This window comes from Lutra lutra, chromosome 6, assembly GCF_902655055.1.
Source record: "Lutra lutra chromosome 6, mLutLut1.2, whole genome shotgun sequence".
NCBI lineage: Eukaryota > Metazoa > Chordata > Mammalia > Carnivora > Mustelidae > Lutra > Lutra lutra.
In genome coordinates this window covers 131,361,591-131,386,158 of record NC_062283.1, presented here as the reverse complement: position 1 = coordinate 131,386,158, position 24,568 = coordinate 131,361,591, and the positions used below count along the sequence as shown (strand labels likewise).

The following is a 24,568-nucleotide window of genomic DNA, read 5'->3' as shown; positions in this document are numbered from 1 at the left end:
CTACATTGCACTTATATTAGTCCCTAAAGCAACTTAAAAAAGCTCTGCTTCACCTGACAGTGACTCAAATATCACTTGAGGGAGTGATCACGTGACTCCGAATCCTCTTCTCCCAGATAAATACTCGCAGCTATCTCAACACTTCATGTGACATGAAAAATGGACCCACACAGCATCTGAGAAAGACCTGCAAAATTTTAGCAACTTGGTTTAAAAAGTAAAACCTTTCTGACATCTTATCTGAAAAATAAAACGTAAGAGTGCCCTGGAGTATTCCGAGAACACAGTCTCATTTCTCATGACTGTCCTTCTGTTCTCTGCACGCCTGCTCCCCGCCTCACAGCCGTCCCAAGACTGAGGGAACCTCAGCGATCACAGCCAGCTGGGCCCAGGGGCAGCTTCTCTGAGACAAAGACCCATCTCTGTCAAAATATGACTGTGGCTCTATGTTCCCATTTCTGGATAGATTTTACATCTTAATAAGAGGAGAGAGAATTCTCGTGATGTCACTATCCGCTAATGAGCTTTTGCAGCACGGGCTCTTTGCCCAGGGCATTAAACAATTTATTCTATGAAAAAAAAAAAACAACAGTTTGGATCTGACTCCCCTTGGGGCTCTCATTGTGTGTGTAGTGCGGGAGGAAGAGCAGATGGTTGTGGCTAAACAGGCAACAGTCTGGTGTATGTCTCACCCTGTGACTTCCGTCACAGAGCAAGCACTATAAATACCACTGAATGAAAGAGTGGGGGAGTGAATGAAGGAACCAGTGAACCAGAGGGTCACAGAACTAGTGCACTAGTCCGAGCCCTCCTTTGACAGATGAGGAGGTAAGGCCGTGACAGGGGATTCAGAGCCCAGGAGTGCCAGATGTGGGACCAGACTCCAGGGCTCCTGGTTCTCAGGCTTAGAACACTTTCCAGTTTTGCGCGGCCTCTCTTACTGGGCATCTGTGCAAGTAGATTTCCAGTTAACTGAACAGGCCCAAAGGATTTTGTTTTGTTTTGTTTTGAATAACTAAGTCATTATAGATGACTTCCTCATATCTGGCTCCCCCAAAAATGATTATTTTAATCAACAACCTACAACCCTTGGCAGTGACACAGTTAAGGACTAGATGTGACCCAATCCTGACCACTGAGGCATGAGGAAAAGTCTGCTCAGCGGGTTTGGGAGCTCCCTGCTGCTAAGGAGGAAATACAGGGGAAACTTCCCTCTTCTCACTTTAGCACTACTGTGTCTGACGATGGATGGCACCGGGACAAAGTCATCTTGCTGCCACTTTGAGGATGAGGTGACACTGAGGAAGGGAGAGTAGAGAGATGGAAAGAAACTGGTGCTTCTCCTCAACCAATCAAGTCTGGGGTCTGCCCTATCTGTGACCCTTCAGTGACATGAAATTTTAAATCACCTTATCATTTAAACCAGCTGAGTTAGGTGTTCTGTTATTTGGACCTGAAAGTATCCTAAGAGGTTCAAGTAATTTTTTGATGGAAACATTTAAAAAGAAAAGATTTGCTTCTTTGATTTCTGAAACAATAAAAAAACCCAAAAAAAAAACAGAAAATAAACATTTCTTCAGCCAGTCAGGGATCTCATTCTGTTGGCAAGGACTGAGCAAGGCTGTTACATAGAAATGCTCTGTTTGCCTCGGTGCTGCATTCTGACATAAATGGTCAAACATTCTAAGTCATTAGGGTCTCAAACTTTTTCGTCTCAGGACCACTTTACGCGCTTTTATTTTTTTTTTTTTAAGATTTATTTGACAGACATCACAAGTAGGCAGAGAGGCAGGCAGAGAGAGAGGAGGAAGCAGGCTCCCTGCTGAGCAGAAAGCCCGATTCGGGGTTCGATCCCAGGACTCTGGGATCATGACCCAAGCCAAAGGCAGAGGCCATAACCCACTGAACCACCCAGGCACCCACCACTTTACGCTCTTAAAAGCATTCCTGAGGACCCCAATGGCTGGTTTATATGGGTTACATCTACTGATATTTACCATATGAAAAATTAAAACTAAGAAATTAAAAAATATTTACTCGTTTAAAAATAACAATAGTAAACCCAGTAAATGTGAACATAATACATTTTTTAAAGATTTTATTTATTTATTTGACAGACAGAGGTCACAAGTAGGCAGAAAGGCAGACAGAGAGAGAGGAAGGGAAGCAGGCTCCCTGCTAAGCAGAGAACCTGATGCGGGGCTCGAGCCCAAGACCCTGGGATCATGACCTGAGCTGAAGGCAGAAGTTTTAACCCAGTGAGCCACCCAGGAGCCCCAACATAATATGTTTTAATGAAAAATAAATACATTTTCCAAAACAAAAGAAAATTAGTGACAAAGAAGTAATGTTTGGCATGTTCACAATCTCTTTAATGTCTTCATACAAGACAACTGAATTCTTAAATCTGTGTCTGGCTGAATCTGTCATGATATTTTGTTCTGGTTGACATATATGAAGAAACTCTGTATCAAGACACAGATGTAGTGAAAAGAAGGGGCACATGCACCCTAATGTTTATAGCAGCAATGTCCACAACAGCCAAACTGTGGAAAGAGCCCAGGTGCCCTTCAACAGATGAATGGATAAAGAAAATGTGGTCCATACATACGACCGAATACTACTCAGCCATCAGAAGGGATGGTACCTTCCATTTGCACTGACATGGATGGAACTGGAGGGGACCATGCTAACTGAAGTAAGTCAAGCAGAGAAAGACAATTATCACATGGTTTCACTCATATGTGGATCATAAGCAATAGCACAGAGGACCATAGGGGAAGGGGGGGAAATCCAAAGGGGGAGAAATCAGAGAGGGAGACAGACCATGAGAGACTGGACTGTGGGAACCAAACTGAGGGTTATAGAAGGGAAGGGGGGAGGAGGGATGGGGTAACCAGGTGATGGGTATAAAGGAGGGCACATGTTGTGATGAGCACTGGGTGTTATATGCAACTAATGAATCACTGAACACTATATCAAAAACGAACTATGTACTATATGCTGGCTAACTGAACACAGTTTAAAAAAAAAGGAAAGAAACTCTGACATCACAGAGATGTGGTTAGAAAATGAAGGAGTATTTTATTTTATTTTTATTTTTTTTAAAGATTTTATTTATTTATTTGACAGGCAGAGATCACAAGCAGGCAGAGAGGCAGGCAGAGAGAGAGAGAGAGAGAGAGAGGGAGGGAAGCAGGCTCCCTGCTGAGCAGAGAGCCTGATGCGGGGCTCGATCCCAGGACCCTGAGATCATGACCGAAGCTGAAGGCAGAGGCTTTAACCAACTGAGCCACCCAGGCGCCCCTGAAGGAGTATTTTAATAATCATTCCAGATAATTGTGAACATTCTTCTTTGATACTGCACTAAAACTTAACAAGTTTTTTTTTTTTAAGATTTTATTTATTTGCTAGAAAGAGAGAGAGAGAGTGTGTGCACATGTGCAAGCACACAGATGGGAGAGAGGGGCAGGGAGAGAGGGAGAAGCAGACTTCTCGCTGAGCAGCGAGTCTGACACGGGGTTGGAGCCCGACATGGGGCTCGATCCCAAGACCTGGAGATTCTGACCTGAGACCAAGTCAGACACTTAACCAACTGAGCCACCCAGGTGCCCCTTGACAAGTTTCTTGAAGGCTAGTTGCAGTGGAGATGAACAACACAATATCAACATTAACAAAAGTTTGGAAGAAGCTGATTCCAACCCTTAAGGATGACTCTGAGGGACTCGGTGGGGGAAGTAACTGCAGATGTGGTAGGAACAGCAAGAGGTCTGCAATTAGAGGTGGTGCCTGCATGTGGGCCTGCACTGCTGCCATCTCATGAGAAAAGGTTACTCTCATGAGGAGTTGCTTCTGGTGGCTGAGCAAAGACAGTGACTTCCTGAGATGGAATCTACTCCTGGTGCAGATGCTGTCAAGACTGCTGCAATGCCAACAAAAGATTCAGAATATGACAGAAACTTAACTGATAAAGCAGCATCAGGATCTGAGAGGTCTGACTCCAATTCCGGAAGTTCTACTGTGGGTAAAATGCTATCCAACAGCATCTCATGCTACAGAGAAATCATTCATGAGAGGAAGAGTCCACTGATGTGGCAAAAATTCTTGGTTGTCTTATTTTAAGAAATTGCCGGAGCCACCCTAGCCTTCAGCAACCATATCATGATCAGTCAGCAGCCATCAACATCCAGACAAGACCCTCCACCAGGATGCCTGGGTGGCTCAGTTGGTTAAGCGACTGCCTTCGGCTCAAGTCATGATCCTGGAGTCCTGGGATCGAGTCCTGCATCGGGCTCCCTGCTCGGCAGGCAGTCTGCTTCTCCCTCTGACCCTCCTACTACTCATGCTCTCTCTCTCTCAAATAAATAAAATCTTTTAAAAAAAATTTTTTTTAAAAAAAGACCCTCCACCAGCAAAAAGATTATGACTACTAAAAGGTTAGCATTTTTTAGCAATAAAGTATTTTTAAGTTAAGGTCTGTACGTTATTTTTGTAGACACGATGCTATTGCACACTTGATAGACTATACTGTGTAAACATAATTTTTATATGCACTAGGAAATGCAAAATTCATTTGAATTGCTTCATTGCAGTATTTGTTTTATTGAAGTAGTCTGGAACCAAATGCATAATATATCTGAGGTATGCTAGCAACTTTATTTAGAGTTCCCAAAAAGATACCTAAAATTACATTTTGCTCTTGTTCTATTATACATTTACTGATTTTTCTGAGATTATCAGAATGTTTTTCCTAGCTCTATTCTATTGTTAAAAATAAATGTATCTAACATATTAACTATAGTCAATTTACTTTCCTGCTTCCTAACCAAATCATAAAGGAACTATCAATTTAATCATTCATCTTTTGAAATAAGCCTCAAAGTTTTATTTTTAAGGAAATATTATTTTGATGTACGGTGCTGGTTGACTTTAAGTAACAGATTTCTAACACAATTATACATAGTAAAACAAAATGGTTAAGAAAGTCAAGATAGTCTCAATCCCTTTTTACTTCTGGAGGACAGGATACATCTTATTCAGATATTCTGGGGCTTAATTATTGTTTTGGTGACATCACACATACAAAGTAGAAACCATGACCCCTTTCTAATGGATATAAACCATCTTAGAGTTTTTTACAAGCTAATGGAAAGGGGTGTGAGAGAAAAGATTTTTAAAAATGGAAAAATTTTCATTCTTTTCAACTGAGATCAAACTGCCATAATTTTTTTAATCATAAGATTCTAAGAGTGAGGTAAATATAAAAACAAAGCAAAACTTTTAGAGCTTCATGTATTTGAAAACAACAGGCAAATGGAAATCAGGAAGTCATGGTTCTATTCTAGACATGCTGATAGGATTCTAAGAGCTAGTTATATATGGGGAAGGAATTCTTTTGAAGAATTCTTTTGAAGAGCTTCAGCAATTTGGTAGCAGCAGGCAGCTAAAAATCAGAAAAGCATGGCTCAAGATGGTGACATAGGTCATTCCCGACTTCAGTCCCCTTTGCAAGACCAACTGGCAAATATGCATAAGGATGATAATGTGAAAATCTCAGAACCCAGGGATGAGGCTGAAGCACCGCCTGAAAAACAAAGACTGAGAAGGATAACCTTAGAAGGGTTAAGAGGAGTGGCTATACTCTGACCACATTGCCCCCTTCCAGGCCTGCACAGTGCCATACCAAGAGGGGTTCCAAGGACCAACGGTTTCTACAGTGGGAGGAAAAAAGAGCCCAAAGTGGACATCTAGTTCCCCCAGCACTGCAGGGTCCTTCCCAGGAGGCACATCTGGATGTTGCCTCACAGGGATCACAGGAACCCTGCAGGGCTTCACCACCGAGAATCAGAAGCAGAGAAGGTAGGCAGGGTTTACAGTAACCGGTGCTCAATTTTGGCAGACCACATTTCTCTTTGCACCTGTGCCCCAGCAGAGATCCTAGGCAGTGGCTGTGCTTATTTGCAGAGCCAACCTGGTGGCCCCTTGTGGCCAGGGGTCTGGTGGGCAATGGAAATTAAAGAATGCTAATTAATATCACAAAAACATATGAATGTGTAATACTCACTGGTAATAGTAAATATATAATCAAAGTCAAATTCTTTAATACTGTATTGGTGGTGTGTAAGTCATTTGCAACTCTAGTTTAAAGGTTAAAAAATAAATGTGTCTAAAAAGCTTAATTACAAGAATTTGTTATTGGATAGATAATATAAAAAAGTTATAAACTGTAACATCAGTAACTAAATGCAAAGGGGAAGAGATGTTAAAGTATAAAGTTTCCATATGCCATTGAAGTTGTTGTTATCATTTTAAAATAGATAACAAATGGAGTTAAAGCATACTACTACAAAAAGTCATCAGATCACAAAGGAAGACAGCAAGAGAAGAAGCAAGGAACAAAGAAGGTACAAAACAGAAAGCAATGAACAAAATGGCAAAAGCAAGTCTTTACCTATCATTAATTACTTTAAACATAACTGGATTAAATTCTCCCATCAAAAGACTAGAGTAGCTAAATGGATAAAACACAAGATCCAGCAATATGCTGCCTATAAAAAACTCACTTTAGTTTCAAGGATACATATAGACTGAGAGTGAAGGGATGGAAAAAGATATTTTAAATAATTTATAACCAAAAAAGCAGCAGCGGCTTTAAGTTAAAAATGGTCAAAAGAGACAAAGAAAGTAATTATATAATTGTAAAGGGGATCAATTTACCATAAAGATGTAAGAATTGAAACTATTTATTCACCCAACATTGAAGCATGTAACTATATAACTAAACTAAAAGGAGAGATAAACAGCAACACAATAATAGCTGGGATCTACTGAACATAAAATAATAATAATAATGCACAATAAAATACATAGGAATAAATCTAATCAAGGAGGTAAAAGATCTAAACAATGAAAAGTGTAAAACATTGATAAAAGAAATTGATGACAAATAAGTGGAAAGATATCCCATGTTCATGGACTATAAAAAATCAAGGCTGTTAAAAAGTCCATACTACCCAAAGTAATCTCTAGATTCAATATAATCCCTATCAAGATTCCAATAGCATTTTTATTATTTTTTTTTCTTATAGAAAGAGAAAAAACAATCCTAAAATTTACATGGAACCACAAAAGACCCGCATAGCCAAAGCAATCCTGAGAAAGAAGGGCAAAGCTGAAGGCATCAGGCTTCCTAATTTCAAACTTCTTTACAAAGCTACAGTAATCAAAACAGTATGGCATTGGCATAAGAACAGAGAGCTAGACCAAAAGAATTGTACTGAAAGCCCAGAAATAATTCATGCATATACAATCAACTAATATTTGACAATGGAGCTAAGAACACTCTGTGAAGAAGACAATCTCTTCAATAAATGGTGCTGGAAAAGCTGGATATTCACATGCAAAAGAATGAAATTGGACCCCTACCTTATGCTGCAGACAAAAATTAACTCAAAATGGATTAAAGACCTCAATGTAAGACCTGAAACCATAAAACTCCTAGAAGGAAACAGGAGAAAATTTCCTTGACATTGGCCTTGGCAATGATTTTATGGATATGACACCAAAAGCATAAGCAACAAAAGCAAAAATCAATACGTGGAACTACATCAAACTAAAAAGCTTCTACATAGCAAAAGGAATGATCAACAAAATGAAAAGGTGACTTACAGAATGGAAGAAAAGATTTGCAAACCACGCATCTGATAAGGGATTAACATCCAAAATATATAAGAACTCATGTAACAAAAAGTAAAAAAATAATAATTAAAAAAATAATAATAATAATAACCCAAACAACCCAATTTGAAAATGGGCAATGGGCCTGAATAGACATATTTCCAAAGAAGACACACAAAATGGCCAACAGGAACACAAAAGGATGCTCAATATCACTAATCATCGGGGAAATGCAAATCAAGACCACAATGAGATATCACCTCATATCTATTAGAAGAGCTTTTATCAAAAACACAAAACAAAACAACAACAACAACAAAATAAGAAATAACAAGTGTTGGTGAGGGTGTGAAGAAAATGGAGCCATCTTATACTGTTGGTGGGAATGTAAATTGGTGCAACCATTATGGAGAACAGTATGGAGGTTCCTCAAAAAATTAAAAACAGAAATACCATATGATCCAGCAATTTCGCTTCTGGGTATAAATCCAAAGGAAAGGAAATACCTATCTTGAAGATTTATCTGCACCCCTATCTATGTTCACTGCAGCATTATTTACAATAGGCAAGGCATGGAAACAACCTAAATGGCTACCCATGGATGAATAAAGAAAATGTGAGATGAATATATTTATGAAATGTGTGTGTGTGTGTGTGTGTGTGTGTGTGTAATGGAATATTATTCAACCATTAAAAAAAAGAAATTCTGTCAATTGTGACAAAATGAATGAAACTTGAGGGCATTATGCTAATTGAAATAAATCAGACATAGAAAGACAAAATCTGTATGATCTCGCCTTTTATGTGGAATGTAAAAGATCTGAACTTATAGAAACAGAACAGATTGGTGGTTGACAGATGCAGAAGGCAGGGGATAGCAAAATGGGTGAAGGCAGTCAAAAGCTACAAACTTCCAGTTATACACTGTATTATATATTTGAAAGTTGCTAAGAGAGTAGATTTTTAAAAATTCTTACCATACACACACACACACACACACACACACACAAATTGTAACTATGAGGGGTGATGGATGGGATAATTAACCTTATTGTGGTAATCACTTTATAATAGATACATATATCAAATCATTACCTTGTATACCTTAAACTTATTCAATGTTGCACGTAAATTATATCTCAATACAGCTGAACTGAAATAAATGAAAAAAGAAAATCCTGGCCCTATTTTAGCTTGTTCTCCTAATAGAATGTATAAGTTAACTATAAGGACAGCAATATTTCTCAATTGAGAAACTGATAAGATATCTGACAAGAAATTTGAGTTACTACCTCTAAAACTGAAAATGAGCTATGGGTGATCCTTGAACAACATGGGTTTGAATGGTGCAGGTCCACTTATGGAGGTTTCTTTTGTGTTTTTAAAAATATAGTATAGTACTATACATATATTTTCTTTTCCTATGATTTTCTTAACAACTTCTTTTCTCCAGCTTACTTTATTGTAAGAATATAATATATAATGTATAAAACACACAAAATATGTTTACTTGACTTTATGTTCTTAGTAAGGCTTCCAGTCAACAGTAGAATATTAGTAGTTAAGCTCTGGGACAGTCTGCAGTTAAACACAGATTTCAGACTGTGCAAGGTAGGCAGTGTTGGCCCCCACACCCCCCATGTTGTTCAAGGGTCAAGTGTATAGTCCAAAGCTTACAAATAGTTGTCATCTGTCTAACCATTTGCTTCCATTGGTTAACCCTGGTACTTCTCCCTCCCAATTATTCCATGATATTCCTAAAAGAGATTTAAAAAAACTATTAAATATTGACTAGTACTCATTCATAATTTATTTAATGCTTTTAGGGCCTGGGGATACAAAAGCAGATAAGCTCTGCCCTCAAGGAACTCATAGTCTTTTTATTTATTTATTTACCTTTAAATTGCTTTCTTTTTCCTTTGATGATTTTATTTTTAGGCACTTTCTACACCCAAAGTGGGCCTCGAACTCACAACCCCAACACCAAGAGTCAAATGCTTCACCAACTGAGCCAGCCAGTCATCCCTAGATTAGCTTTAGATGAAAAATATTAGGGGCACCTGGGTGGTGCAGTCAGTTAAGCATCTGACTTTGTTTTTGGCTCAGGTTGTGATCTCAGGGTTGTGAGACTGAGCCCCGTGTCTGACTCCCTGCTCAGCGCAGTCTGCATAGGACTCTCTCTCCCTCTGCCCCCTCCCTTTGTTCTTGCTCTCTCTCCCTCTCAGATAAATGAATCTTTAAAAAAAAAAATAAAACCCACATATTGGGTTCTATTTACCAAGGACTTTCTGTTCTCATAAAACTGGGAGGGAATGGCAGAATGATGGTTATAAAATACGAGCAGACTTCTAATCATGAAAACATAATGCAACTGATTTCTATGGTAGTATTCTTCAAATTTCTTCATAAGACCATGAGGAAAATGAGTGATAATATAAAATGATAAATAAAAATTATTTCTATTAACATCAAAAGACGACTGACGCCGATCATTGAATATTAAACATGATCAGGACTTAATGGGATTTTGTACTTTATTCTTTAAAATCGTGTGTAAAAGCACCGAGGAATTCTGAATAACCCACTGAATAGTACAGCTATGTTTAAAGACGAAATCAAAAGCTTTTTTTGTCTTTCAACCAAAAATTTATCTCAACTGAAAAGACTTCTCATATATGATCAAAGGAGGCAGGGGCCAAGAATACATCATCCCTGGGCACACATTCTCTTTGTGCGAAAGGAATGAAGCCACGGTGACACAGCATGAGGCTCAGTCATCATGCATCTGCCCCAAACCATCCCACTCACCTTCCATACAGAAAACTGATAATTGGGTAAACTAACAAAATAACAAAAGGTTAAACAGTTACAAAATGTGACTCCTGTATACCGAGGGAAGAAAACCAATGAGTAATGCCCCTCACATGGGCCTATCAGATACCCAGATCTGCTTCCCCAGGATTAACCTGTTTGCTCATATACAAAATAAGACAGTGCTTTATGGGCTAAAAATACGTGTAAAGCTGTAAAATTCTTCACCTCTATCAGCAACTGAAAGATTTTTTTGTCCTCTAATCTGAACATGGGACTCCAGAAAAATTTAAAAGCATGTATAATAATCTATTTAACCTGGAACCCCTTTAGAGAAAGAAAATTAAGTTGCTTGTTTTTTAAATCAAAAGCCAAAAAAAAAAAGAAAAAGAAAAGAAACCAAACCAAACAAAAACACAAACTTAAATTTATCTAATCTCTGTAATCTAACAATCATCTTGTATGTGCTATTACTGTCATAAATGAAACACCTTAGCCCCCAAACTTAAGTCTGCCATGCATCTCCAATCCTGGTGACCCACCGCCAGATCTAGTCCACCAAACTAGAAAACACCTGGCCTCTTGCATGTTCCTCACACCCAATCCACTGTACCCACTTTTACCAAGCCCTATAGATTCTACCTTTGCAAAATAATCCCCCTTCTTTATCTCAATGGCCAAGAGTAGACTACAATCCTTTTCTTGTCCTGATGTTTCCGACAGATGCGTTGTTTATCTTCTGGCCTCCAATTCATTCTCCACACTATTTCCAGAATGACCTTTCTAAAATGCAAAACTAAGCCTATCACTCCCTGATTAAAACCAGCTTCTAGGATAATGGCCACGCTCTCCCACTTAGCATCTCCACTTGATCTTGTTCCTATCTGCCTGTGACTCTCATTGACAACTTTAGACACAGAGTTACGTATGGATCTCGAAAGCTGCTGCATGGTCAGAAGCCTCTGTCCAGAGCCTTCTTTGTCTTCTTCTACCAAATAACTCCATCTTTCCTTTGGAGTCTAGCCTGATAATAAAGCCTGCCCAGGAATCGCTGTCTGATTTGGGTTCTTCTCTGCACCCCCAAAGCCTCCTCTGCTAACATTTTCATAGCACCTCCCCACCACCTAGAAACGCTGACCCCATGGGTCAGTGTAAACCCTCAGAGGCAGGGACTGTTTCCCTTTCAAATGGGCACTGAAAACACCTCATCTGGCACAGAGTAAGCGTGCATTAAATAACTGCCACTGCAGCCCTTTCCTGCTTTAGGAGTAAGGTAAGAGCTTACCTTACACGAGTTTACCTTACCTTTCCTGAAAACAGCAGCAACAACAAAACCCATGTCAAGGGGGTACGTAAGACCTCAGGTGAACCTGTGTAAGTTCCTATAAGTGGGAATCACCAAAATAAAATAAGCAACGTACATAATTTAAAAATACACAATAACGTCCTTTTGATACCTTACATTAATAACATAAGTACCTACAATTAAGTTTACTTTTATTCAGACTCTGCTCTCTAAGCCCCTGGAAACGACCCTTGGAAATCCCTTTTATGAAGATGGCGCCAGAGGGCTAAGAAGGAAACCCCTACCCCTCTCAAAGTCAACGTCAAAGCCAAAGAAAAGGCTTTGAAGGCCAAGAAAGCAGTGCCAAAAGCCCCCTGCAGTCACAAAAAAAGGAAGATCTGCACATCACCTGTGTTCTGAGGACCCAAGACTCTGCGTCTCCAAAGGCAGACCAAATATCCTCAAAGAGCGCCCCCAGGAGAAACTAGCTGGATCACTAAGCTATCATCAAGTTCCCCCTGAGTACTGAGCCAGCCATGAAGAAAACAGAAGACAACAACACACTGTGTTTACTGCGGATGTCAAGGCCAACAAGCACCAAATGGAACAGGCTGTGAAGAAGCTCTACAGCATTGATGTGGCCAAGGTCAACACCCTGATCAGGCCTGATGGAGAGAAGAAGGCCTATGTTTGACTGGCCCCTCACTATGATGCTTTGGGTGTTGCCAACAAAATTGGGATCATCTAAACTGAGTCCCACTGGCTAAATCGAAATATAATTTTTTCGCCATAAAAAATTACATGTATTATTCCTTATATGCTAGAAATGATTCAGGATTTCACCTTGTTCCATTAAGTTTCTCTTAACATAGTAGGCAGACCCTATTGCAGATAATATTCAAACAAAGAGACATTCGCTTTATCTCTGTATCTAATGGCTCTTTCATTCTGACATCCCGTGGCAGCTTGCTGCTACCTCTTCCTTTTACAGGCTCATCCTAGCTCTCGATTCCTTTTACGTAACGAGAGTATACTTTTCAAAGCCTGCATTTACTTTACCCACTATGGACATACCACAGAATACCTTCTTATCCCTTCCCGACTCCTTTTCTTCTTGACTCCCTTCTCTGTTTCTAATTATTCCCAAGAATAATCATTTACACACACACATAACACACACACTTTCATTTAATCAACAAACACTTATCAAACACCTACATGCCAGGAACTAAGTTTTTTAATTCATGTGGTTCCAGAGAAGGTGCATTCATGTAAATCCAACCTGTGACTACCACCGGCAATAAGAAATGCACTTTATGGGGCACGTGGGTGGCTCAGTGGGTTAAAGCCTCTGCCTTTGGCTCTGGTAATGATCCCAGGGTCCTAGGATCGAGTCCCGCATCAGGCTCTCTGCTCAGTGGAAAGCCTGCTTCCTCCTCTCTCTCTGCCTGCCTCTCTGCCTACTTGTGATCTCTGTCAAATAAATAAATAAAATCTTAAGAAAAAAAAAGAAATGCACTTTGCATAGCAAACCAGTATATGGCTGTATTTATACAGAGAAAGAAGATTCTATTCAACAAGACAACTATACTTTGTGCCTTGCACTGGAATTCTTTTTTGGATTCAGTTCAGTTTTATTTTATTTCACTGTGTGGAGGCCTACTTGATTAATTTCATGGCCCACTTATGAGTCAAGAATTACAGTTTGAAAAGCGCTGTTCTTTTCTTTTCCTTTCTTTTCTAATAATTTATTTAAGTGAGAGAGAGACTGAGAAAAAGCATGAGGGGTTGGGGAGAGGAAGAAGCAGGCTCCCTGCTGAGCAAGGAGCCTGATGCAGGGCTTGATCCCAGAACCCTGGGATCATGACGTGAGCAAAGGCTGATGCTTAACCAACTGAGCCACCTAAGGGCCCCTGAAAAGCACTATTGTAAAATACAGGAAGGAAATTTGTGTTTTGGAGTAGCTACTATATTAAAAAGAAAAAAAACAAAACAAAACAGTTAAAACTACCCTGGAGGGATGGAGAGAGGATGGCAAGGGAGAGGACATGGCCAGAGAGAGAGGAAGGCGAAAGTAAAAGAAATACAGAATGGGAGAGAGTGGGCAGAAAGGGATCGTTTAGGAATAGAAAATATAAAAAGGAAATGCTAAAGAGGGTACAAAAGAAGAGACAAAAGTAAAGGCCAGAAGGAAGGAGGAACAGAGACTGTTATGGTAACTTCTGGGGTGAGGAAGAGGTCACAAACCGGCCTCCTTGTCACCTTTCATCTCCCCGAGTGTGGAGGGAATTCGCTGATTCATCACTGGTTACTGCCTCCCAACTGCTCTGAATCCTTAAACCTTTAAAGTACTCAGGGTGTTTAGGAAAGCAAGCGTTATCCATGAAGGTAGAAATACTGGGCCCGCGGCACAGAGCCCAGAGCACTGTCCACAGAGCACTAGATGAGATCAGCGCGCGGAACCCCAGAGAGCGACTCGCGTATCGGGAATACACTGAAAATGACTCACGAGAAAACAAAGTTGAGTTCATCACAGCCACTGGGCCATCCTCATCTCATCAGTGTGAAAAGGTGCACTCCTTCTCACTGCGATTTGGGAAGCAGGTCCCCTAACAGAAACCCTTACTCAGGGGCATTCACCTCAAGGTCAGTAAATGCTTCTTACTTTGCAATGGACTGAGGGAATAAATGCAACATGATGGTCCTAATAGAGTAAACATCCTTATTTACTTTATTCATTTTCAGCTAACTCTGTGTTGGAATAACCCTAAGCGAGATAGTATTCATCCACTCTATGTATTATATTTTGAACCATGTCTTAGAGGTAGTTTTGAAACAAGCGAGACCTATTCCTGGAATAGGTGAGCCATAGAATAGCAGGCACTAATAATATATGTGTTCATGTTCTTTTTAACCTGCACTGATTGGCATGTGTTGCTCAGTTAAAAACTCCCAGAGAACTGTTAGGAGTGTAAAATGAGAACAGGTTGGTCCTGCATGAATACGGTGAGTCACTGCCGGGCCATATGTCACCCTGCCTGTCCTGACACAGCCAGGCCTTCCACTCGGGGCCTTCTCGCTCTGCTTTTGGTCACAGGTGCATGTGGAAACAGGATAGAGGGGGAAAAAAAAAAGCTAAAAACTTGGTTCACTTACTTTTTTCTTCTATCAGAATGGAACAAAGAAGTAGGGGAGGGCAGAGGGCTTATGAACAGGAAACAGAATGGGGGAAAAACTAAAGAATGTTCAAGGGTGGCAGGAGAAAGGAGCCACTGGGAGGGTGGCTGAAAACCAGGGAGAAGCTGGTGAGGTGGGCTCCTAGGTCAGGATGCTCAGGGGGCCTCATACAGACTCTGAAAGTCATGGGAAGGATGGCAGGGACAGATTCAGAACATTCCAACAAATATTTACTGAGTACTTAATTTAACATATTATTGTGGGGGCAGCCCGTACAAAGATGGGCTGCCTACTAGGAACTTACAACCTAGTAGGATAGCAGCAATCAAAAACAGTAGCAATATTGTTCTGATAATGACTAAATGGCCTCTATACCGTGCTTTACGTCACGCAAACTATCCTTGCTCAAGAAGCATGTCTACATTGGGGACAATATGCTGGGTACTAGGAAGAGAATACAGTTGTCTTATCTTAAATATTACATTTAAATGTGAAAACAAAATTCAGTATTAACAGAGCAGAAACATTACGTCTGCATGCAGAGACATCTACAAACCCAGATGAGGTCAGAGCATCAACTTGAGGGCTGCTCGCGCTAATTACTCAGGATTTCTACCACCGTGGTTATAAAAGCAGCTGGTGACATGAGGCATGTATGGCTTAGGGCTGGGCAGCCAGCCTGTCTGGGTTTGAATCCTGGCTCTTCCATTTCCTGTTTGTGAGCAAGTTACATGATTTCTCTGTTTCAGTTTCCCCATCTGTACAATGAGGCTGATAGAAAGGTCATAGGGTGGGGCGCCTGGGTGGCTCAGTGGGTTAAGCCGCTGCCTTCGGCTCAGGTCATGATCCCAGGTCCTGGGTTCAAGCCCCGCATCGGGCTTTCCGCTCGGCGGGGAGCCTGCTTCCTCCTCTCTCTCTGCTTGCCTCTCTGCCTACTTGTGATTTCTCTCTGTCAAATAAATAAATAAAATCTTTAAAAAAAAAAAAAAAGAAAGGTCATAGGGTTACTATGAGAATTGACTTAATTCAGGTTAAGGTATTAAGTGAGTGTCGGTGAAGGTTGGCTGACATCATTGCTCCCTAGTTGCCGCCATTCACTCAAGGAGCGGTAGGAGTCAAAGGGAGGGGTCACACTCAAACGAAATAAGGCTTGGAGTGGCTGGGCTAACAGTGTAGACATGGACCAGTTTGGATTCAACATCCACTTCTAAGAAATGTCCCCAGAATCTTGGACGAAAAGTGCCCAGCTGCCCCACCCAGGTTTCTGCACCTCCGTATATACCAGGGGCCCCTACTACACTGGCTCCCTGTGAGTTGTTTCCTGATAATTTTTATATCTGGCGTTGTGTTTACCTAACATTTAGAAAAGGAATATTAGTTTGTCTCAGGATTCCAAGAAGAATGGGTAAGACTGTAAATTATCAAGAGATGAGTAGACACACACACACACACACACACACACACACACACAAACTTAAACTTATTACTGTTTTAAAATGTCTTAAAGCCTAAAACATAACAAGATGAGAAGTCCAATCATCTTATATAAATCTAATTGCTCTTGGTTTTGGCATAGCTTTCAAAATTTAAAAATGAATAGTTGACATTTTAAGATTCTAGTTAGAGAATTTCAGTTAAAAGCAGGCACCCATGCACATACATAGAGACACACATCCCCCCCCAAAAACAACCACAACTCTACTCTTGGGCAGTTGCCATGACAACACAATGCTGAACCTACTGGGCTCTCTGTTACCCTGTTGAAGATGCTCTATGAAAAGACACTCGTGTTAGATTCTTTATTAATTAAGTGCAAAGGTTAAAAAAATTCTAGATCCATAAGGATTTCAGATGGTCTAGGACTCAGAAAAGTAAATACTAAGTATTTCAAGAAAAGAACTTAAAAGTAATTACTGCAAGGCCAATTGTGGATCAAAGCAGATGCAATATGGAAGAAAACACAAAATATTTTTATTTTGCATGTTATATTCATGTCATCTTTTTTTCCAAGTTGTGCCATACTATTTTATTGGAATAATCAATTCATATAATATAACTTAGTTAACAGAGTCTATTTTTTTACTAACACATTTAAATACTTTCCTTTTCTGGCCAATCTATTTTGATTCATTTGGGAGCCCAAACTTCCATTTGCTAATTAGACTTAAGAAAGAAAAAATGGTGTCTAAATTAACAGGAGTTTATATATTTCAAAAAGAAAAAAAAAAGGAAAAAAAAAAGAAAAAGAAAAAGAAAAAAACGGTGGTGGGGAGAGAAGGAAGGGATAAGCAGGCCTTCTTCCCATTCTTCCCCCTTCTTGGATTAGCCATCTCTGCCTTCTTTGGAAGTTTCTCTCAGTCTCAGATGCTAGACTCAGATCCCCTTAAGACTCAGTTGAATACCCTTCATCACTCTATTCTCTTTTCCTATTCTCTTTTCCTGCCCTAGACAGGGACTTCAATTACCACCCACAGGCATGTACATCCCCAGAAGGAAATGACCATCCCATTTGTATCCCCAGAACTTCCAGATCAGTTGACCCAACTGCCTCCTAAACATGGCCATCTGGATGGTGCTGTAAGTGCAAACTGTATCCTCCTGCAGCACGCCTGACCTCAGTAAATGAAAGCCTGGAATGGTCCAGATACTCAGTACCTATGTGCAAATGAATAAATGTTTCAATCAACCAATCAAACTTGTTACACAAACCAAAAAATCGAAGGGTCATTCTTGATAAGGACTTCTTTCTCTTCCTCCATGATGAGTCAGTATCCAAGTCCCATTTTGCCTCCCAAATATTCCCCAAATCTATTCCATTTCCTAACTCCTAGCCACTACTCTCCAAGGCTCAAGTCTTTGCCTGCATTATGATAACTGTCCCTTAACTATCAATTAGGAACATGCAGATGTAGTACACAGAGAAGGTTAGGCCATCAATATTGATCAAAAGTGTATTAAATAAACTGATAAAGTTGCTCTGAGAAAAGGGAAGAGAACATTTGCTAAGCATCAACCAAAGGCAAGGCACTGATCTAGACACCTCACGTATACAACCTCATTTAATATTCACAGTGACCCATTTTCTGGAAGAAACTCAACTGAGCACATAGCATCGGGAGCCTTTCCTGGTCACAACCTTTGCTTTGTTTGGTCCCAACAAGCAAGAATAATGATGAAGTCGATGATGATGATGGTGGTGGTGTTGGTGATGATTAGAACTAATAGAACTTTTTCCAGATACTGTTTCTCAGCATTTTGAATGCATTATTAAGCTTACCACCCTCCTACAGAGTAGGTGCCTTTACCAACCCATTTTGCAGATGAGGAAACAGTCATACAAACTGAAGTCACTTAATCAAGATAAAAAAAAAAAGTATTAGAGCTGTGATCTAGGATATGAAACTGAATCTGTTTAAAAATTTGCTAAACACCTGTTTAACTTACAGTAAGTCATTAGAAGCAGTGGGGAAACACGGCTAGAACAAACAAACCCATCAGTGCCCTCAAGGGTCTGGTACTGAACCCGAGGAGCCTGTCTCTATGGAGGGAAGCCTCCGCCAACTCCAATCCCACCTTCGAAGGGTACATTCAAGTCATAGCTGCCAATCTCTTTCCCATGCCCACAGCGACCCAGTTATTCTTGGATAAGACATCAGGAGGAGATGCTTTAGTGCTTACGCTAATATGGTGACAAGACCAAAAAATTTTCTTTAAAAAGTCTGCAAAAAAACCCCACTACAAATGGCATGAATACAAGCATTTCTCTAACAGTCTAATCTAGTACTTACAGTTTTATAACTCCATCTGGGCACCTGGAACAGAGCTGCTGGCTGCTCCTGTCTTGTTTATGTCGACGCTGACCCAGCTGAACAAACCTACAGATTACAATTGATAAAAACTAAGCGGAAGTTCAGCAGATTACACAAAATGGTATGAGCTTTCAAATGACATTAGACTGCTTATTCCAGAGAAGCACACGACAGTGCCCTATGCAATCCCAGACTGTCCTTACAAATGGGGGCCTGATTTTACAGTGGGTTTGTTACAAATGAAGGAGGAGGAATTCTGCGTTTCAGTCTACTCAAGGGGACATAGAACTTGAACTGAAGTGATCTTGAAGCCAGGAAGATGAACTTTTAGAGCCTCCCTTATCTAAGGGTGACTGCAGCAGGAAGCTGGGAAACTTGAGGAGAGGCATTTGCAGTGAGAGATGATGAAGAAAGAACAGGATCAGGCCGGGGACCCATCTCCCAAAGCAGGCACACTGCTAGAAACTCAGCATGTGGACTCTGTCTCCTTAGGGCCACAAGAATCCCTAAGTGTATTCCAGCCACTCCTGTACTTTCAACTATGAAGGACAGGGGACGGAAGAGACCACCTGCTGAGCCCCACGGCCACACCACCCCTCCCGAGAGAACAACACCCACTCTTAGACTTGAAGCTAAGAGTCACAGGGACTTGCCGCCTGCCGCCTGCCAGCTTCATAGGATAGGAGGATACCTTGGAGTAGGCCAGTGAGCTGATGGGCCAAGGACAACCTGCTATTTCCCAAGTGCATACCTGTCCTAGTGTGGTCTGTGCTCCAGGCCTCCATCTTCCCCTCAGGGACACAGCTTGTAATTTTGTTCTAATGTGCCCCCAGGAGGTTATGCGGCAGGATTAAATTCCAGTCCCAATTTTCTACTATTTTAAATATTTTCTTTCATAATTATTGATATTTTTATAATTTATTTTTTTTATTAGCTTTTTTAAAGGTCAAGAAAAGTACTGCAGAAACTACCAATTACTAAGGCATTAGGGTGCTACTGGAAAACATTCAAATAACTTACTTTTATCCAATTTTTATCTTTAGCTAGTATAAACATTTTTTATCCATTTTGGGGGAAGAATATCACATAACACCTGTTATTTGTACAGAATTTTAAACATCCCAAATCATGTGCACCATAATTGTCAGAATATTTTTTTTTTTTAAAAGATGTTTTATTGGGTGCCTGGGTGGCTCAGTGGGTTAAAGCCTCTGCCTTCGGCTCAGGTCATGATCCCAGGATTCTGGGATCAAGCCCCACATCGGGCTCTCTGCTCAGCAGGGAGCCTGCTTCCCCCTCTCTCTCTGCCTGCCTCTCTGCCTACTTGTGATCTCTCTCTCTGTCAAATAAATAAATAAAATCTTTAAAAAAAAATGCTTTGGCACAGGGCTGAAGCTTTGAGGAGGTAAGAAGAAAACTTCCAGGTCCGGTTGAGATAGCAAACCAAAGATATCAGAAAAGCCGAGGGCAAAGGAAGGTATAGAGAACAGGGCTAAGCGATTAGAACCAAACTACAAAACCAAGAGATCTTCAGGAGTCTGGAGGTAGTTGAGGCCAAATGTAGTTAAAATAGGCAGGAGAACAGGAAGCTAGAAGACAGGCTATAGATGCCAGTTCCAGCGCATTCCTTCCCTCCCGACGTCATCCTGTGGTTGCCTGGTCGGGAGCTGCGACAGGTAAGCCAGGCCAGGCCACCGTCTTTACACGCACGATCTTTGGTGGATGCCAGCCACTGGGTGCAGAACTGCGGTGGGAGAGGGCAGAACTTTTGAGGCCAGTTTAGGCCAGAACTACATGGACTTTCAGCCCGTCCCTGAATCTCTGCCCTCTGGATCAGACAGGGCACTAAGAGAGCCCCAGAGCCTGGGTGGGGCAAGAAGGGTCCCAGTCAGTTCCTGAACATCCTTGGCCGTCCCCTGGCACAGCCACACCCTCAATACTGATGGAGGGAGGCCTCCTCTGCCATAGCAATGCCCATGACAGACGGACAGGGGAGACGCCTCTGCCGCCAGGAGAAGCGGTCTGCCCACAGTAAAAAGCAACTCGTAGAAAGGGGAAGAGATACCAGACCTCTGTTTCCCTTTTCCCCCCAGGTCTGCCTCATAAGCAGGGGCAGCTGATATTACCAAGAGAATAAAAAAGGAATGCATAGTCCAAAATCACAGGTACCCACGGAGCCCAGGAAAGGTCTCCTAAATAAGTCATTGAATGGCTCTTGGCCTAAAAAGAGGGATAATCTTTTCAGCGCACTACACAGTTGTTGGAAGAAGGAATAAAACACTGTCCGTTGTTATGCAAATCAAAGGAGGAGGTGTTGTTCTTCAGGATATCAAACACAGAATCTTATTCCAGGACACGGATTCCTCCCTCCCCGGCAGTACTCCCTTCCCCGTGGGCCTGCCACTGTCCCCTTTAGACTGGTTCCCGGGGGTACTGTGGCCGAACAGGGCTGTGTCTCACTCTCTGTGAAGGGAGGACTAGAAGTGGGCCTCCGGAGAGGCAGTCTGAGCTAAAAAGGCTCCAAGCAAAAGTCATGCCTGAAGCAAGAGACACTTTCTTTTTGCTTAAAGTGAGCCAAAATGTCAGTCCTTGACCGAAGTGCTCTTGCTCCCTTCAAAAAGCAAAGTGCTATTATTCAGTCACTAACCCCAGGTAATTCCTTCTTCCAGACCATGCTGCTTATAAGGGCTCACTTCAAATGCTGAAGAGTTGAGCCGCACTGCCAGGACAGCTGTGGTGGGTAAGTGATTGTGCACCTGTGTGTCCAGGCCTGAATTCTGGGTGACTAAACTGGCTTCTGTTAAGACAGTAATAGTACGAGAGTCATACCAATGTTTTTGCTGTTAGGAGATGCTGTGCATTTTATTTTTATATTTTACATATATTTTTATTATATTTTATATTTATTTTATATTATATTATATTTTTATATTTTATATTATATTACATTTTTATATTATATATTTACGTAAATTTATATTTACATATATTTTATATTATATTTTACATATAATAGCAGATCTTACTAATCTGAATGAAGTAAAAAGCATCAATATCCAGTTTGATGGATGAAGCAAATGAAATACTCCCCTTAAAAAAAGGGGGAACATCAGTGCTCATTTATATTGTAGATATTTATATTTATTTATAATATTTATATGATATTACTATGTAATATCATATATTATATAAGCCAAACTTGTATGAATAAAGTGGGATGGTATTTACATGCAATAATTAGGTCTTCTCAGTGCATGTATTAAGCTGAGGAAGTGTTAACAGTGGTTATCTTAGGTTCTTGAGGATTTCTAGGTGAGGGATTCTTTTGAGACTCTGATAACTCTAATTCTGTTTCTCCTCAGAAACACACACACACACACACACACACACACACACAATTATGTATGGGATTTCACGGAAAACCTTTTAGTGGATCCTCTTTCAGCTTAGTCTGTCTAATTAAGTTCTAGAACATTCTGACTTGATGTTTTTCCTCCTCAACTACCACTCCCACCAGCACCCCAGAGCTAATGCAAATGCAAGGTCCTCAATCGTCAATACCCAGGTTCATTTTGTAAGAAGTTCCCCGATTTGGGGACTTGTTTACAAGAATACAGAAATGTATGCCCACTTCAGCTTGCAGCTTCTATATAGGTGGTGAGAATACATGGACACATCATCAATTTTTATCACTGAGGGGACTGAGAGTCTCAGGCAGTAGGCCCTTTAACTCCAAATAGAAACCAATGTTTCAGAATTTGACCTCCTAAACACTATTATTGTATTCCAAGCGGAATTCATTTCCTTCTGTATTGTTGACCACTTTCACTTTTAGAAGTTATACTAGACATAAGTTATTATAATAATATATTTGCATTTCTTAATTTCTTTTTTCCCGTTTTATTTTCTTTTCAGTGTTCTAGAATTGTTTATGCATCACGTCCAGTGCTCCATGCAATATGCATTTCTTAATTTCTACACAGAAGTAGTTTACCTTGAATAAATGGAGAGATCCTCTTCTGAGAGACCATCTGAGAGGTTAATTCCATACACCTCTTTCATGGGCTGGACCACATTCTGGGGTTAAAAACAAAAAGGAACCAGGAAAAATTTTTAGACATCTAGCATGTTAATTATTTCCAAAGATGAAGAAAATGAACCTGTGAAATTTTCCACAAAAGCAATCACAATATTTCTTCAGTCCATTCATTAAACTTCTCAGTTAATTATTTTTTAAAAATCTGATTTTATTTCCACTAAAAATACTTTGTTTTAGGGTAAAAAGCTATTAAATAACTACTAGTTCCTTTTGTATAATGCAGGAATTAGAAAACTTTTTCTGCAAAGGGCCAGATAGAAAATATTTTAGGTTCCTTGGGTCATACCATCTCTGTTACAACTACTCAACTGTGCAGTTATAGTGCAAAAGCCCCCATATATGTAAACAAGTAGGCACAGCCGAGTTCCAATAAAACTTTATTTATAAAAAGAGGCAGTGGACTGGATTTTGACAAGTGGCTGTCATTTGCCAACTCCTGGAATTATGGATTCAATCCTTACATTATCACATTTTACTTGCCATATCTACTTTCTATGACTTCTGGCTATTTCTGGGAATCAAATTTCCCTAAAGCTAAATTTGGTCCTTTTGTAGTTATCTTCCCTTTTAGGTTCCCTTATATTGGTAATGTCAAATTGAACAGGGTGAATTTCCCACTGGGGCTATGCAAAGACTGTGAGGCCCAGATCCAAACCCTACTTTCCAAAAATATGCGAAGCAAGGAAATAAATGGACCTCAAGTGGATGTGCTGCTCAAAAGTGGACAGGATTCTCTTAAAAATTCTGAAGTGATAAGAAATTTATTGTTATTCATGGGGGAAAAAACACCAATTTTATTTCAAAATGAAACCATTTCAATAATGTCTATGCTAAATGTATTAGTCTCTTAATGACCTAAATGTGAGACCCAAAAGCATAAAACCCCTAAAAGAAAACATAGACAGTAATCTCTTGTACATTAGTCTTAGCAATATATTTATGATAAGAGAAACAAAAACAAAAATAAACTACTGGGACTACAAACCAAAATAAAAAGCTTTTGCATAGCAAAGGAAACCATCAATAAAGTCAAAAAAGCAACCCATTAAATGGGAGAAGATATTTGCAAATGATACATCCAATAAGGGAATAGTGGCCAAAATATATAAAGAACATCTACAACTCAACACCTAAAAAACAAATGATCTGATAAAAAAGATGGGGAGAAGACCTGAATGGACATTCTTCCAAAGAAGATATCCAGATGGTCAACAGACACATGAAAAGATACTGAGCATCACTCATCATCAGGGAAATGCATATAAAAACCACAATGAGATATCACTTCACACCAGTCAGAATGGCTAGCATCAAGAAGACAAGAAACAGCAGTATTGGCAAGGATGTGGAGAAAAGGGAACCATCATGCCCTGTTTGTGGGAATGTAAATTGGTCCAATGACTGTGGAAAACAGAATGGAATTCCTCAAAAAATTAAAAACAGAATGCCATATGATATAGTAATTCCACTCCTGATTATTTACCTAAAAAAACACAGTAACAATTCAAATGCAAAAGACAGATGCATCCCTATGTTTATTGCAGCATTATTTACAATAGCCAAGATATGGAAGCAACCTAAGTATCCATCAATAGACAAATGGATATACAAGATGTAGTATTTATATACATATACACATGATGGAATATTACTCAGCCATAAAAAACAATGAGATTCTTGACATTTTTGACAACATGGCTAGACCTCAAG

General features: G+C 40.1%; 1 protein-coding gene across 3 annotated transcripts in view; it reads right to left on the bottom strand.

The window, feature by feature from the left end:
* The window catches only part of FIG4 (FIG4 phosphoinositide 5-phosphatase), a 139,002-nt gene that overhangs the window by 18,590 nt on the left and 95,844 nt on the right, over positions 1 to 24,568 (bottom strand). For 2 of the 3 annotated variants that reach the window (XM_047734130.1, XM_047734132.1), the window contains 2 exons: positions 22,754 to 22,836; positions 18,739 to 18,825 (listed from right to left, as the gene is read on the bottom strand). In XM_047734130.1, the coding sequence (XP_047590086.1) occupies positions 18,739 to 18,825; positions 22,754 to 22,836 (170 nt within the window). Of the gene's footprint in view, positions 1 to 17,281; positions 18,302 to 18,738; positions 18,826 to 22,753; positions 22,837 to 24,568 lie in introns of those variants that run through there. The other variant, XM_047734131.1, reaches the window with a different exon arrangement.